This window comes from Marmota monax, unplaced genomic scaffold (genome assembly GCF_021218885.2).
Source record: "Marmota monax isolate L192 unplaced genomic scaffold, Marmota_monax_Labrador192_F-V1.1 WCK01_AAM20220418_F8-fsc00022, whole genome shotgun sequence".
Classification (NCBI taxonomy): domain Eukaryota; kingdom Metazoa; phylum Chordata; class Mammalia; order Rodentia; family Sciuridae; genus Marmota; species Marmota monax.
The window spans coordinates 17,262,150-17,276,689 of record NW_026695215.1 but is presented as its reverse complement, the minus strand read 5'-3'; the positions used below and the strand labels follow the sequence as shown (position 1 = coordinate 17,276,689).

Here is a 14,540-nt window from a genome sequence, read left to right as displayed (position 1 = left end):
TAGGATTTAAAAAAACTATTATCATCGATACGTTGCCATTACTCATTATTATGTTATTGCCATGTGGAAAAATACCACCTCTATCTTTTGTTAGGGAATAAAATTCTTAGACAAGAGATGGAATGATTGACCAGAATTCCAAGGATCTAGCTAAATATATCATTTATTACTACAGCATTATTACTCTATTTACTTGTTAGAGGAATGCAAGTACATTAGATAAAGAAAAACTCCTTCGTTTTTACTACAAATTTTGGGGAAGGGAATCATTTTTTATGGAACAGTTGGTATGTACTACACAGTAGGCCAAGCACTATACATATTATCTTTGTTCAGGACAACTTCACCTTTCTAACTGCTCAAGCCCACAACCTTAAGGTCACCTTTGACTCTTCTCTTTCTTTCATGACCAACATTTAATTTATCTGCCTTGAAAATGTATCCAGAGTCCAAATATTTCCCCACTCCCACTCTTCCTCTGCTAACAGGAGTCAAACTAACCTTTATCTCAATTATTGAAGTTTCCTAAGTGGTCTGCCAGTGTATACATCATAGTCTGTTCTAAATGCAACAGGACTATGATTCATTTAAAATGTATGCATATGCTATCACTCCCCTGATCAAAATGTCTGTGATTGCTTTCCACCTTAGAGTGAAAGCCAACATGCTTGCCATGGCTTGAAAGCCTTCTTTAATCTGGCCTCCTTCATCTCTTCTACTTCTCCCTATTACTAACTTTGTTCCTATCACATTGGCCTCAAACATATTAGGCAAAATATTCAGCTATTCCTTTGCACGTGTTGTTTTCTCTTCTGGAATATTCCTCCTCAAGACATCTATATGGCTTTCCCCCTCAATTCTAGGAAATCGCTCCTGAAATATCAACTTTTCAGTGAGAACTTCCTGGATCATCCTATTTAAAATACACTATCCTTGACCAATATTCACTATTTCTTCCTTGCTTTATTCTTCTGTATACACCTCAACACTATCCAACATCCTGTACATTTTACTTATTTATCTGTATCCACCATTAGGATATAAGTTTATCAGGCAGGGATATCTTATTACTCACTACAGTATCCTCAGTGACTGAAAATATGCCTGACACAGAACAGATGCTCAATAAATATTTGTGAATCAATAAGCACATTTAATAACAAAATCCTTATGAAGCAAGTTCCCAATTTTACAAATGAGGAATGTAAGTAACCTGCCCCAAATCACACATTTAACTAACATGTAAGATCTGAGAGTTAAAACTGGGTCTGTGCAGCTCTAAAACTATCTTTTTAACCTAACATAATCTCCAGAGTAACAGACTATTTCTGTGTAAATAAAAATACATAGGGAGAATAATGTGAATGAAGAACTGCTACATGTTTTACAGCAATTGAATGGATTGTTAAAATGACAGCACCAAATGTGAAGCCAACAGGTCTGCATGCTGACTTCGTATTTCCTGCATTGAAATTTTACCTCCCCTGCAGGATTATGAACTCCTTAGAGACAAACTTTAACTGAAAAGAGGTGACTGAAAAGGTAGAAAAGGCTGATAGTCTGCCAGGAAGATGAGACTTGATATTTTTATTAGCTAGACATCCAGAGTGGCTACCAATACCACACACTAAGAAATATTTTAGATTATTGATTAAAATAATTTTTGCCAAATTCATAAGTAGCACTTTGCTTTTTTTTTTTTAAGGATTTCTTCACTGACAGGATTCGATTTGACAAATTCCTGCATTTTTTTAAAATTTATTTTTAAATTATAGGTGGATACAATATCTTTTTTTTATGTGGTGCTGAGGATCGAACCCAGTGCCTCACACATGCTAGGTGAGCGCTTTATCTCTGAGCCACAACCCAGCCCGCATTTTGCTTTGATTTGTTCTTATTTGATTCCTGCTAAAGATAAAATTTTTCTCTTTTGGCCATTTTAAGAAGAATTTATTATTGGGCTGGGGCTGTAGCACAGTGGCAGAGCGCTTGCCTAGCATGCATAAGACCCTGGGTTGAATCCTCAGCACCACATAAAAAAACAAGAAGAATTTTTTTGTGAATTAGCCATTTATATCCTTTGCCTATTTATTAGAATTCTAAACATTTTTCTTAGTGATTTATATGAGCTTTATGTATATTAATGTGTTTTTCCCATTTTGGTTGCAAGTATTTTCTCTACATTTAAAAAAACTATAATAACAACTTGAAAACTGCAAGAGATACATTGGAAGGTTCAACTAAAGATCAGGTACTATAGAAATGCTATGAACAGGATTTATGGGTTTAATAAATAGTTGGGTGCAGCTATGTGTCAAACAATGTCTCAGATGTCAAATGGTGATTCAGAAATAAGCAATCCCTACTCTCACTGAACTTAAACGCACAAATGCACAATATGCATGTGATCTCTGTATGAGGGAGAAGTACCAGGAAAACATAGCAGGAGTTAAGAAAGATCTCCACGAAGAGTAAAGACAGGAAGGCTGGAGTGGAGTATGAGGGGGGAGCATGAGAGCGGAGTGGAGAGAGGACAGAGTAAATGTTAGAAGACCATGTAGGGCACTGTAGGGGCCTATAAGGACTTCTGTCACTCTCCTGGAAAACCTTCTGGACTTTATGCAAAGGGGAAAGAGGTGGGGTTGGGGGGAGGGAGTGTATGAGTATATTAGCAAGTTAACAATCAGATTAAAAAGGAGACTTTCTAAAATTCCTTCCAAAGAAAAATTAAATTATTTTATACATCTTCTAGCACTTTGCTAGTCTAACAAAATAAGGATGAAAGCCAAAACTGTCAAATTACATGCTGGTCGACTTGATATACCAATGGACTGTTTTACACCTGCATTATTCATTTATTTCTCCTTAAAAAAACATTACCTCCAAATAAGAAAGGCAGCTTTGTAGCACTAATATTTTTACTGACACCCTTTATCCTTATCATGACACAACACATGTAAAGCAAACACTGTCAGGTTAAAGTGCACTTTCACACTTTCCTGCATCTCCTCCTGCCCCACTTGCAACAAAATAGGGCACAAGTCCAATAACTTCCTCTTCAAAAGCAGGCAATGATGAAAGCACTCAGTGCCTTGAGGATGGAACATTCACAACCGGAAGGAAAAAACATCCTTGTCAGAAAGACAGTTTGACAGAAGTCAAGCTGGGGACAAACTCTTGGAGCCCTGATCATCTTATCTAGGTCTCCTTTGCAACGAACTTCTACACTTCTTGTAAAGGCCATGACAGCACTTTCAGTAATGTTTACCTTCCTCATAATCTGACCCAAGGAGCAATGTGTTAATTTTCAAATTAAAGCAAAAATTACAAAATGAAATGAATTCTAGAGCAGTGAGGATGGCAGATTCATATCTTTACTTAATAGATATGTACCAAGTCTTCTTTGGTCTTGACTCAACACACTGACCCAAATCTTGATTAGTACCTTATAGCTCACTGCCTCTGAAGGAGGAAAGTGTAAATCTTTTACCTCATGTTTACATTATTTTCATATCCTTCCTTCACCCCTCTGGGACTGATCATTAAATATCTTATATGTAACTTCTGCATGGGTCTCTTAAAAGGGAAGTAAACTCCATTACTGCAACTCAGAAATAAACTTGGACACAACATTTTATGTGTAGCATAGGAAGGCAGGTATACAGAGCATTGTTAAATCTCCCCAAGGCCCGATGGATTTACATGTAGACAGCCTATCAGACACTTCAAAGAAAAGGTCATTTGTTGACCAAAGGATTGCTTCTTAGCCTTTTGGCTAAGATTAAGTGTTGTCAAGATATAAGGAGGTTAAGATATCTCAACATACTGATAGCTTATGTTATAATTTGACATAAAAGATAGCAAAAGAGTATTATGAGACAGGAGAGAAAATTTTAAATGAGCAATATAGATTTTTCATTTATGCAAACATGGTACTCTTACAAGTACTAAAATAGTAATGTATGAAGGGTATCCAAAGATTTGGAATTGAACTTAAAAGAGTGTGTGCTACATGACCCAGTTTAACCTGAACAGCTGGCTTTAAAAGAAAAACAAACACAATAGGAACACTGGAGCACATATATTTATAGAAACAGTAAAAAAGTTTTGGTGAGAAAAAGACATTAGTTTGAAAATGAACTAAAAAAGAATTAAAGCCTTTCATATTTTTTTAAAACATGGGGTCAGAGGACAAAAAGTCAGAAAAGATCCCACTGGACAGATAAGTTCCTTTTTCTTGTTAGACACACAATGTTTCCCATCAGACAGCCACTAAGTTTATTTCTGGCATTCTTACATGTGGCTGCCTCCCTTTATCTGAGGTTAAAAAGTACTTCATTTGATGCAAAATGTGCTTTACATTTGGACAAAACTGAAACTAAGAGAAAAGAGGTGGGTTGGAGTTTTCAGTTAGGCTTATGGAACTAAGAAAGCTAGGATAAAGTCATCAGTTCAGTCTTTCACAACTCAAAAAGACCAATCATATGGACAGAATCTGTTATCGGCAGAGGGAATCACTGTATAGCCTATGTGCTGACTCTGGGAAGAACAAATAAGTTACCAAGTCTATGTGTAAAGTTTCTCTCCTTTTTGTGAACTCAATTAGTAAAAACATTTGCTTAGGGTTTTCTTTTATATAGGAAGAGGCAGTAAACTCATGTTAGCATGCATCAGATAGTATTTAGGCATTGCAGACTAACTACTGTTTCAGCAAAAAAGCAGCTACAAATGGCTATGTGTCAGTAACATTTTATTTACAAATAAAATTTCAAACCCTCTGTTTGACACCCTTGCAGAGAGTTTCTTAAATGATCCATCCCTCTTACCTATGCAGTACTGAACAAAAACTTCTTAACTATTCATAGCTACTGATTTTGTTTTTAAAACAGAGCTATTTAGAAATACATCCTAATTTAAGGCCAAGAGTATGTCACTTAAGGTAACCACAGGGTCCTTTTTGGATGTATTATGATCTCTCATCCTTATTCTAATCTCATTTATAGACCCATGAAAGGAAAAATAACCAGAGCAAACTGCTCTTTCCATCTTAACAGAACTGGAAAAGTGTATTCTGCAAAGTTCCAAAAACAGGAAACTCTTTTCCTTTTTTAGCTATTTGGGACACCATAATACTTTGATAAAGAGTTACTGGACAGGGGCTGAGGTTGTGGCTCAGTGGTAGAGCTCTTGTCTAGCATGTGTGAGGCACTGGGTTCGAATCTCAGCACTACATATAAATAAATAAGTAAGTAAGTAAGTAAGTATCCATCAACAACTAATAAAAATATTTTTTAAAAAAGAGTTATTGGACATGTCTTATCACAATTTTTTCTCATTTGGATGACTGTTAAAATAATAGAAAGACAGTAAGCTTAGAGTGAACAGTCCTGGATTTGAATCTGACTCTGCTACTTAATATTTTTTGTAAAATTTTTTTAAAAAAAATCTCTATTGCCTTAATTTTTTCATGTGTTAAAAAAGGAATTACACAATCTTATGATTTTAAAGTTTACGTGACATTAAATATGTGAAGAATCTAATACAATGCCTGATTCAGTCAATAAATAGCAACTGTTTCACATATTTTTAAAAAAGAATTTCAAACCATTGGTTGAAATGTGATTCTTGCTCTCTGTCCAAGCCTTCCTGAAGTCTAAACCCGCCCTTTTTTCTGAAATCTCAGGCCATATATAGTTTTAAATCTAATGTGGTTTAAATAAGAGAATGTATTTGAAAGTACCTGTAAAGTACTATATTAAATAGCACAAACAACAATTAATATAGCAGGAGGGAAGGAATCATCATGAAGTTTAAGAAATTTTGCTGGGAAGAAAACAAAAGACAAAAAATAAGTTCACTAGAAATCTCACCGAAGATCCAGACCAGCTTCTTTCCAGAGTAAATCCATCAAACGCAGCATTTGGAGTGTTAACATGTCCTGTCGTAAATCTAAGGGGAAAAACTTAAGTTATAAATGCTTTCCATTTTATGCCTACTAACACATTAATTCAACATTAGGTAATTCAATCAGATTTAACTAAAATCATTTAAAAAAAGCTATGCTTTTTTAAAACAGAATTTTAGTGTTGACCACATCACTAATAAAATAGGCTCATTGATTAGCATGTCCCTATAACATTTCTATTATTAAATAAAAATAATTTTTAAATTGTTTACCACTTATAAATTACTGTGCTAATTGTATGGATGCTGTAAAACTGTATTAAGCTGGGCACAGTGGTGCACACCCATAATCTCAGCAACTCAGGAAGCTGAGGAAGAAGGATCACAAATTTGAGGCCAGCCTCAGCAACTTAGTGGGACCCTGACTCAAAATAAAAAATGAAACACACACAAAAAACTGGGGGTGTACTCAGTGTTAAAGTTACCCTGCATTCAATCCCCCAAATCCCCCCAAAACAAACAAAAGAACAATTGTTTGTGTCACATTGCATTCATATTCTACTATATTGCTCATTTGTTTTTAGAGTAGTACAAGAAGTTCTCATAAATCATACAAGTAGTAACTGTATTATGGGCCCAAAAAACTAATGGTTGGACATATTTATTATCATGCCCAAGAGTACTATGTGACTATGTGAAAGTAATCACAAGTGTTTTGTTGTTGTTGTTGCTAATTATTTGTATGTTAAGTGTGGTTAAAGTCTAGCAAAAATACTCTGAGTTCTTTTTTTTTTTTTTTTTTAAGAAACTTGCAGCTGACTCTTCAGGTTGGGGGATCAGGTGCCAGTCAGCTGCAAGTTTTTTGTTTTTTTTTTTTAAGAGAGAGAGCGAGAGAGAATTTCAATATTTATTTTTCAGTTTTCAGCAGACACAACATCTTTGTTTGTATTGGTGCTGAGGATAGAACCTGGGCTGCACGCATGCCAGGCGAGAGCGCTACGGCTTGAGCCACATCCCCAGCCCTCTTTATAAAGAAGTTGTAAGTACATCTTATGATAAGCATGCTTACTTATATCATCTCATTTAATTGCCTTAAACAACTCTGGCATAAAGATTCTATAATTGTCAGGATTCATACGAAGACCTGAAGCTCAATGAGTTGCACAGGATTTGCTTGTAGTCTCACAACTATGAAGACATGACTGCCTTTTGGTTGGCACAATTCCTTCTCAACCATTTTCTTTATCAAATCTTGGTCAGTCATATATCTTATTAAAATACAAATCTATAGCAGTAAAATCAATATTGCTATCACTGAAACAGAATATGTGACTACATTACTGAAATATTCTCTTGTATTTTACAAGCTTTTATCAAGGAGTAGACAGATTTTGTATTTTGCAGTGGGAGAAAAAGAGGTTTATTAGACAGTAAATGTAAATGAATTATAGAAGTCATTTTCCCAAAGAAAGCGGGGCGGGGGATATTTAGGATCTGTTGAATCTGACTTTACAACCAGTGATAGCTATTTTTCAGGTGCCAATTGTCATAAACTTATACACATCTCTCAAATAAAGCAAGTTTAGCAATAAATAAAAAACTCTAAGCAATTTGGCACTGTAAAAACCTCTGTACTTACCATCACCATTTTTAAAAATCACTCCAACTGAATCTTCACCAAATACCTTGTTGTTGTACACTAGCCACAAAGGCTTCATTTTGGAATCCATGTATTTGCACTTTTCAACACTGAAATCAATCAAAGGGAAAATCAGCCTACTTCAGTGCAATAATATGACCAGACTATATTTTTGCAGGAAAATCCCTTGCTCGTCCCCTTGAAGGTCTGCAAAAGTCAGAGCTAGGCAACTTTCAGTAAAAAAGGAACTGCAAGGAAAACACTGATGGCATAACCAGCACTAGATGGACTAGACTCAAACACCCAGGAACTGTCCTTCTCACTGCTTCTGCTGAAATTTCTCCTTATATCCTTATATTTCCTTAACTTTATGTTCTAAAAAATTAGAACATACCACTGGATTAAAGTTAAAAATATTATGAGATCACTCTTGATTTCTTAAAGAGGAATGAATTTTGAATACTATTATATTGAATATACAGTATTATTTTTCCATTATTACCTTTGTATGAAAGAGAAAGTGAGAAATCAGTTTCCAAATTCATTCAAGATTTCATTTTAAAAAAGAAAAGTAAATTACCAAATAATTTATTGTGGTTTCCAAGATTTTGCTCATGTGAAATTTTTAACTCTTAAAAAACAGTAATGTAGAAAATGACTTTTAATTAAATGCAACTGAAAGGAAATTAATTTGTAATAACTCTTATTAACCCCACAGTAAACTGAGCTGTTAGGTACGTATTTTACTGAATTCAAGCACCATCTATGAGGACTTTTAATATTTTCTGTAATCATATCCATTTTCTGGGGCTCAAATTGGCCCTACTACACCCACAAGGCAATGTTCAGAAATCTTTTCTGCACTGAAATTTTCATGGGAGACTCACTGTGCAAAATATAGGAGATCACTTACTAGAGTTCTGAGAGGATGACACATGGATTCAGAGGTGACTGCAGGTCAGAGAGGGCTTCCCGGTAAGCATTCTGTTTTAAACAAGTGTGCATAGCTTCCTTCCCTTTAGCTCTGTTTAGCTTCATTGCATTCAGTTTGATTAAACTATTTAAAGTTTTTAACTTGTTGAGTGCTTCGACCTGAAATATAAGTTTCCCCAGGCCCAAAATTTACTTGTGGTTAAAATAATATAATGTAATACCATGTGATCACATTAATCAATAACAACACACATATCATGTTTGGTTTATGACAAATCATTACATACAATAAAATAAAAAACTGATTTTTAGTATTGTTTACTTAAGGCATAATTTTAAAACATTCTGTAACTCTTTTCTCAAATGAAAACTTATAAATTAGGAGAAAGTGAACAGCCACAGACAGTGGGTATTTAAGAAGATACGCATGACCTTAAACAACTCACATCTTCACCAAGTAACAGAATTTGAAACGCCTCCAATCTGAACCACTCCACTTGGCCTACACCACAATATATTACTTTTACCTGTGTAAAAGTAATCCTGAGGTTTCTGATATTCAACATTAATATCTACTTCTTGTCATGCTCTTGTATGACATCTTCTCAGAATATTGTCCCTCCATTAACAGGATATATAGATAGAATAGATTACTGTGTAAAAAGTATTTGTTGTCCAAGACTAAGTTTCTTGTTTTCATGATGAGGTAACCGGCTATCAAAACTTATGCAAATAAACTTTTGCAAGCATTACAAGGCGGATTAACAATGGCCAAATCAACAGAAACCATTATGTTTAAAAGTCAACTTTACTGTTTAACCCATTCTGTCTCACTGTCCCAGATGTAGAAGACCTATAAAAACTGAAATATAATGTAGAATATAATTGTTCATAAGGATATAATTATAACATTAATTAATATGAGCTGTAGATTGTAATGCCCAACCTATTTTAATGCATTTGTGTCATTTTGTTGAAATATTTGTAGAAATGAAAACTTGGAACTTAATGGGTTAATAACTGAGGTCTTTTAAGTTATATTATATAAAATTCATAAGAATATAACAGCTTCAGTCAACCATAAATCAGAAAGCATTTTGTTTTATAAGTATATTATTAAAAATGGAAAAAACAAATAATAAAAGCACTGAAAAAAACAGATAATATATAACAAAAATAAAAATATGAGTAAAACAAGCATTATGAGGCAAGTGTAGTGGCATGTGCCTGTGATTCAGGAGGCTGAGGCAGGAGGACTGCGAATTCTAGACTAGTCTCAGCAATTTAGCAAAACGTTGTCTCACAAAATGGCTGGAGCCAGGCGTGGCAGTGCATACCTGTAATCCCAGTGGCTTAGGAGGCTGAGGCAGGAGGATCACAGTTTCAAAGCCAGCCTCAGCAACTTAGCGAGGCCCTATGCAACTTAGTGAGACCCTGTCTCAAAATAAAAATTAAAAAGGGTTGAGACAGGTGATGTGTCTCAGTAGCTAAGCACCCCTGGGTATAATTCCTGGTTTAAAAAAAAAGGCTGAAGATGTAACTCTGTGGTAGAGCACCCCTGGATTCAATTCCCAGTATGAAAGGAGGGAGGTAAGGTACAGAGGGGGAGGAGAAGCGGAGGAAGAGAAAAAGAAGGAAGGAAGGAGAAGGAAAACCCAGGAGCTTGAAATTCCATGAACAAAAGTTTTCATTTTTAAACTTGGCTTCCATGCAAGAAAACCACTAAAACTATGTAGAAGTGTGAATTTAAGCATCCACTTTCTACTGAGACCTTGTTCATAGCAAACTAAAAAGGTCCCAAGTAGCATAATGATAAAACCAAGACTGTTGAAGCTGACCAAGTTAGCCATTTGTCAAAAGCATAGACACTCCACTTCTCAGTTATTTCAGGAGCTATACAAATATTGGTGATGAGGGAACCAGATGAAAACTGGGCTCTTGCCAGGCTCAGTGGCTCCGGAGGCTGAGGCAGGAGGATCACAAGTTCAAGGCCAGCCTCAGCAACCGCGAGGAACTAAAGCAACTCAGTGAGACCCTGCCTCTAAATAAAATACAAAATAAGGCTGGGGATGTAGCTCAGTGGTGGGATGTCTCTGAGTTCAATCCCTGGTACCAAAAAACAAAATAACAGCAACAACAAAAACAGGTTTTTTTTTTTTTTGCAAAAAGGAACTTTTTGAAATATTTCAAACTTGAATTTCTTTCACATTTGTACAGTTGGGAATTTTTATGCCCCATCTCTAATTGTGTGATATTCATTTCCTGGAACAGTGTCTTGAATGGCCAAAGTCAAATATTTTAAGTGTTTCAACACACGATCAGTTTACAGGTTTACAGTAATAACAAGAACTGCCATGTAAAGGCTATACTTTTCCTCTTAAAATTTATCAGTCAAGAAAAGATACCTCTGTTTATAAAAGTCAGGGTGAAGTTCTCAGAAAACAAAGAAAATGTACAGTATGGTTTGATCTATCAATGAGGAAGACAATAGTTTTATGAGGTCAAATAAGAAGGGACCCAGTGGGACCTTACAGGCTTTGCTAGAAAATTTTTATTAAGTATAATGAAAAATTATTGTAGATATTTAAAAAAGAAAATGATATAACACAATTTGCAATAAAATCACTTTATCAATTGCACAAAAAATGTGAGGGGAGAAATACAAGAATGGGAACAAGAGGCCCAATTTAGGAGTTTAATGAAGTCCTAATGAGAGGACAATTGATTACATTAGGACGGTAGTCATGAACATAAAAGATACAGATGTGACATATACTTAAGAGATCTATAAAATTAAAGGGATTGATAAAATTATCCCCATCTTGTTATGAAGATCTTATAATAAGTGATAAATCAATGTTAGCATTATTCCCATCAATAATATACTTTCCAAAAGGACAGGATCAGAGATAGTTAGCATCAAGAAAATTTCTAAGTATTAAAAACATCTAATAAAGATCCATTAGAATTTCTCTGGCAATGCAAATGACTAAGAAAAAGTATAGCATAATTTAACAACTAAACAGATCTGATATAAAAATAGGGTAGAGCACCACAGAGGTATAGGAATGAATGAAAGATGAGGGATGAAATAAAAGGCCTTCACGTGAGATAAACAGTCTGTAAGAGCTAACTGAGTAGGAGAGCCTTTGCATAAGGTAAAAATGATGCACCAGAAAGCAAAATCTGAAAAAGACTTCAATACTATAACAGATTTCAGCAAAGTGGATTGAATATATTGGTTTTAGAATATATCAGCAAGATTAAAGTACTCTGATATTTACTAGTCATGTACAGTTTGTGACCTGATACATACTCCATCACAAGAATAAGTAAACAGGCAGTAAGCCTTCAGGATTCACTTCCAACTTGTGCCCACAAACCTAGCCACAATGAAGCTACAAATTCCCCCAATATTTGCATCAGTACTGATGACACCTATGAATGCTCCTAAATTCTCTAAGAACTATAGACTCTCTCGTCAAGCCTTTCACAAAAGGACCTATGACCTTTTACCAAAGTAACTGTGCATTGAAAATAAATAAATAATCAGACTTTTTGAGACCACTGGACACTCGCTCTGAATTAATACTAATTTCAGGAGATCCAAAATGTCATTATAGTGCATCAGTCAGGGTAAGGACTTATGAGCTCAGGCATCAATGGAATTGTAGCTCAGGACCATTTCACAGTAGAGATTGCCAAACTCATTCTGTCATCTCCCCAGCTTCTGAATGCATAATTGGAACAGATATGTTCTACAGCTGGCAGAGTTTCCAATTGTGGAGTGAGAGCTGTTATGGTTAAGAAAGGACAGGTGGGGGCCTTTAGAACTGTCTCTACGAGGAAAATAATAAGTAAAAAGCAGTGCTACAGAGAATGAAGAAATTAATGCCACCATTAGGGAGTTGGAAATGGTGGGTATGGTGATTCCCAAACACAACCCAATTCAACTTGAAATTACTTAGCTATGTAAGTCAGGATTACCTTCAAAACAAATTTAAGAGTAAACTGGATACTGAGACTGCAACTGTCGAAAATGACCCCCATATTGAAATGATTTTGTTTAGTAAGACAGCATACAAAGACACAAGAAAAAGATGTGCTGGGAAAACTGGAAATCCCTATGTAACAGAATGAAAGTTAACTTCTACCTCTCATCCTGCACAAAAATCAACTCTAACTGGATCAAAGACCTAGGAATTAGACCAGAAACCCTGAACATACTAAAAGAAAATGTAGGTCCAACACTTCAACATACTGGCTCAGGAAACTGACTTCCTTAGCAAGACTCCTAAAGCACAAGGAATAAAATTTAAAAACCAATAAATGGATTGGCATAAAACTAAAAAGCTTATTCATAGCAAAGGAAACAAGAGTGAGAAGAGAGAGCCTACCGAATGATAGAAAATCTTTGCCCTATGCACCTCACATAGGGTGTTAATCCAGGATATACAAAGAACTCAAAAAGCTTAACACCATAAAAACAAATAACCCAATCAATAAATGGGCAAAGGAATTAAAAGACACTTCACAGAAGAAGAAATATGAATGGTCAACAAACATATAAAAAAAGGTTCAACATCTCTAGCAATTACAGAAATGTGAACTAAAACTACACTGAGATTTTATCCCACTCCAGTCAGAATGACAACAATCAACAATACAAGTAACAACAAATGTTGATGAGGATGTGGGGAAAAGGGAACATTCATATATTGTTTGTGGAAATGTAAATTGGTGTGAGGACTCTGGAAAGCAGGATGGAGATTCTTCAAAACACTAGGGATGGAATCCCATTCAACCTAGTTATTCTACTCCTCAGCATGTGCCCAAAGGATTTAAAATCAGCCTACTACTGTGATGCAGCCACATCAATGTTCACAGCAGTACAATTCACAATGGCTAAACTATGGAACCAACCCCAGATACATGCCCATTAACAGATGAATGGATAAAGAAATTATGCTAAACATACACAATGGAATATAACTTAGCCATAAAGAAGAATGACTTTAGGACATTTGCCAGTAAATGAATGGATCTGGAGACTATTATGCTAAATGAAATTAGCCAATCCCAAAAAAGCAAAGGTTGAATGTTTCGCTGATATGTGGAAGCTAAACCACAATGGGGGGTGTGTGTGTTGGTGGGGAGTGAGAAGAGAAGTGTAATAGGTTAGACAAAGGGGAAAGAAGGAGAGCGGGGATAGGAATAAGAAAGACAGTAGAATAAATCTAACAATTTTCCTATGTACACATATGAAAATACCTAAGTATATCTCACCATTGTGTCCACCCACAAGAATGGGATCTCAATTAGAATAAGATATACTCCATGCTTGTATAATTTTTATCAAAATGGAGTCTACGGTCATGTATAACTAAGAAGAATAAAAAATAAATTTAAAAATTAAAAGAAAAGAGTTGTATTGCTAAAAAAAGTCTGAAAACTCAGCATAATACAAAGAACTTTAGCTTTATATAGCTAGACAGACTCAAGTTCAAAACAATTCTGTTCTTTAATAAATAGCTACCAATTTTTAAGCAAAAGAAGTCTGTTTCTCTGACAAATGAGAATTTTATTGGTAACTACTCTGGCCATTATTAGAGTAAAATAAAATAACACACTTAAAATACATGGTGTGGTTCTTGGCATATGTGAAAACTTACAGTAATATTATTAGTAATATCTCAGGACTGTAAGAGAAAAACCACAATTCCAGATATATACATAGAGTTTGAAAAAGTAACTTTGAGGATTCTGAATTATAGAAATAATAATACCCATAGACTTGGGTCTCAAAATATCTCAATCCAAAAGATGTGGCAAAGTTTATGAACCACACTTTACCAAATGGAAATAGTAACTCAGGAATGTGAAAAAACAAGGTTTAAAGATTTCACAGCCACTGTTACCACTGTTATCATACCCCTTGTTAACCAGATCTAATAGCAATATTGTATTAAAATTTAAAGCATGCTATTAATATAGAAAATATGAGGATATCAAACACAGAGCTGAATTCAACACACATTAACATAATTCAGAATAACACTCAAAA

The 14,540-nt window shown here is 35.0% G+C and overlaps 1 protein-coding gene across 2 annotated transcripts in view; it reads right to left on the bottom strand.

Moving 5' to 3' along the window:
• Positions 1-14,540, bottom strand: part of Pik3cb (phosphatidylinositol-4,5-bisphosphate 3-kinase catalytic subunit beta) — a 140,087-nt gene that overhangs the window by 14,574 nt on the left and 110,973 nt on the right. For both annotated transcript variants that reach the window (XM_046431708.2, XM_046431709.2), the window contains 3 exons: positions 8,457-8,635; positions 7,544-7,653; positions 5,871-5,949 (listed from right to left, as the gene is read on the bottom strand). In XM_046431708.2, the coding sequence (XP_046287664.1) occupies positions 5,871-5,949; positions 7,544-7,653; positions 8,457-8,635 (368 nt within the window). The remainder of the gene's footprint in view (positions 1-5,870; positions 5,950-7,543; positions 7,654-8,456; positions 8,636-14,540) is intronic.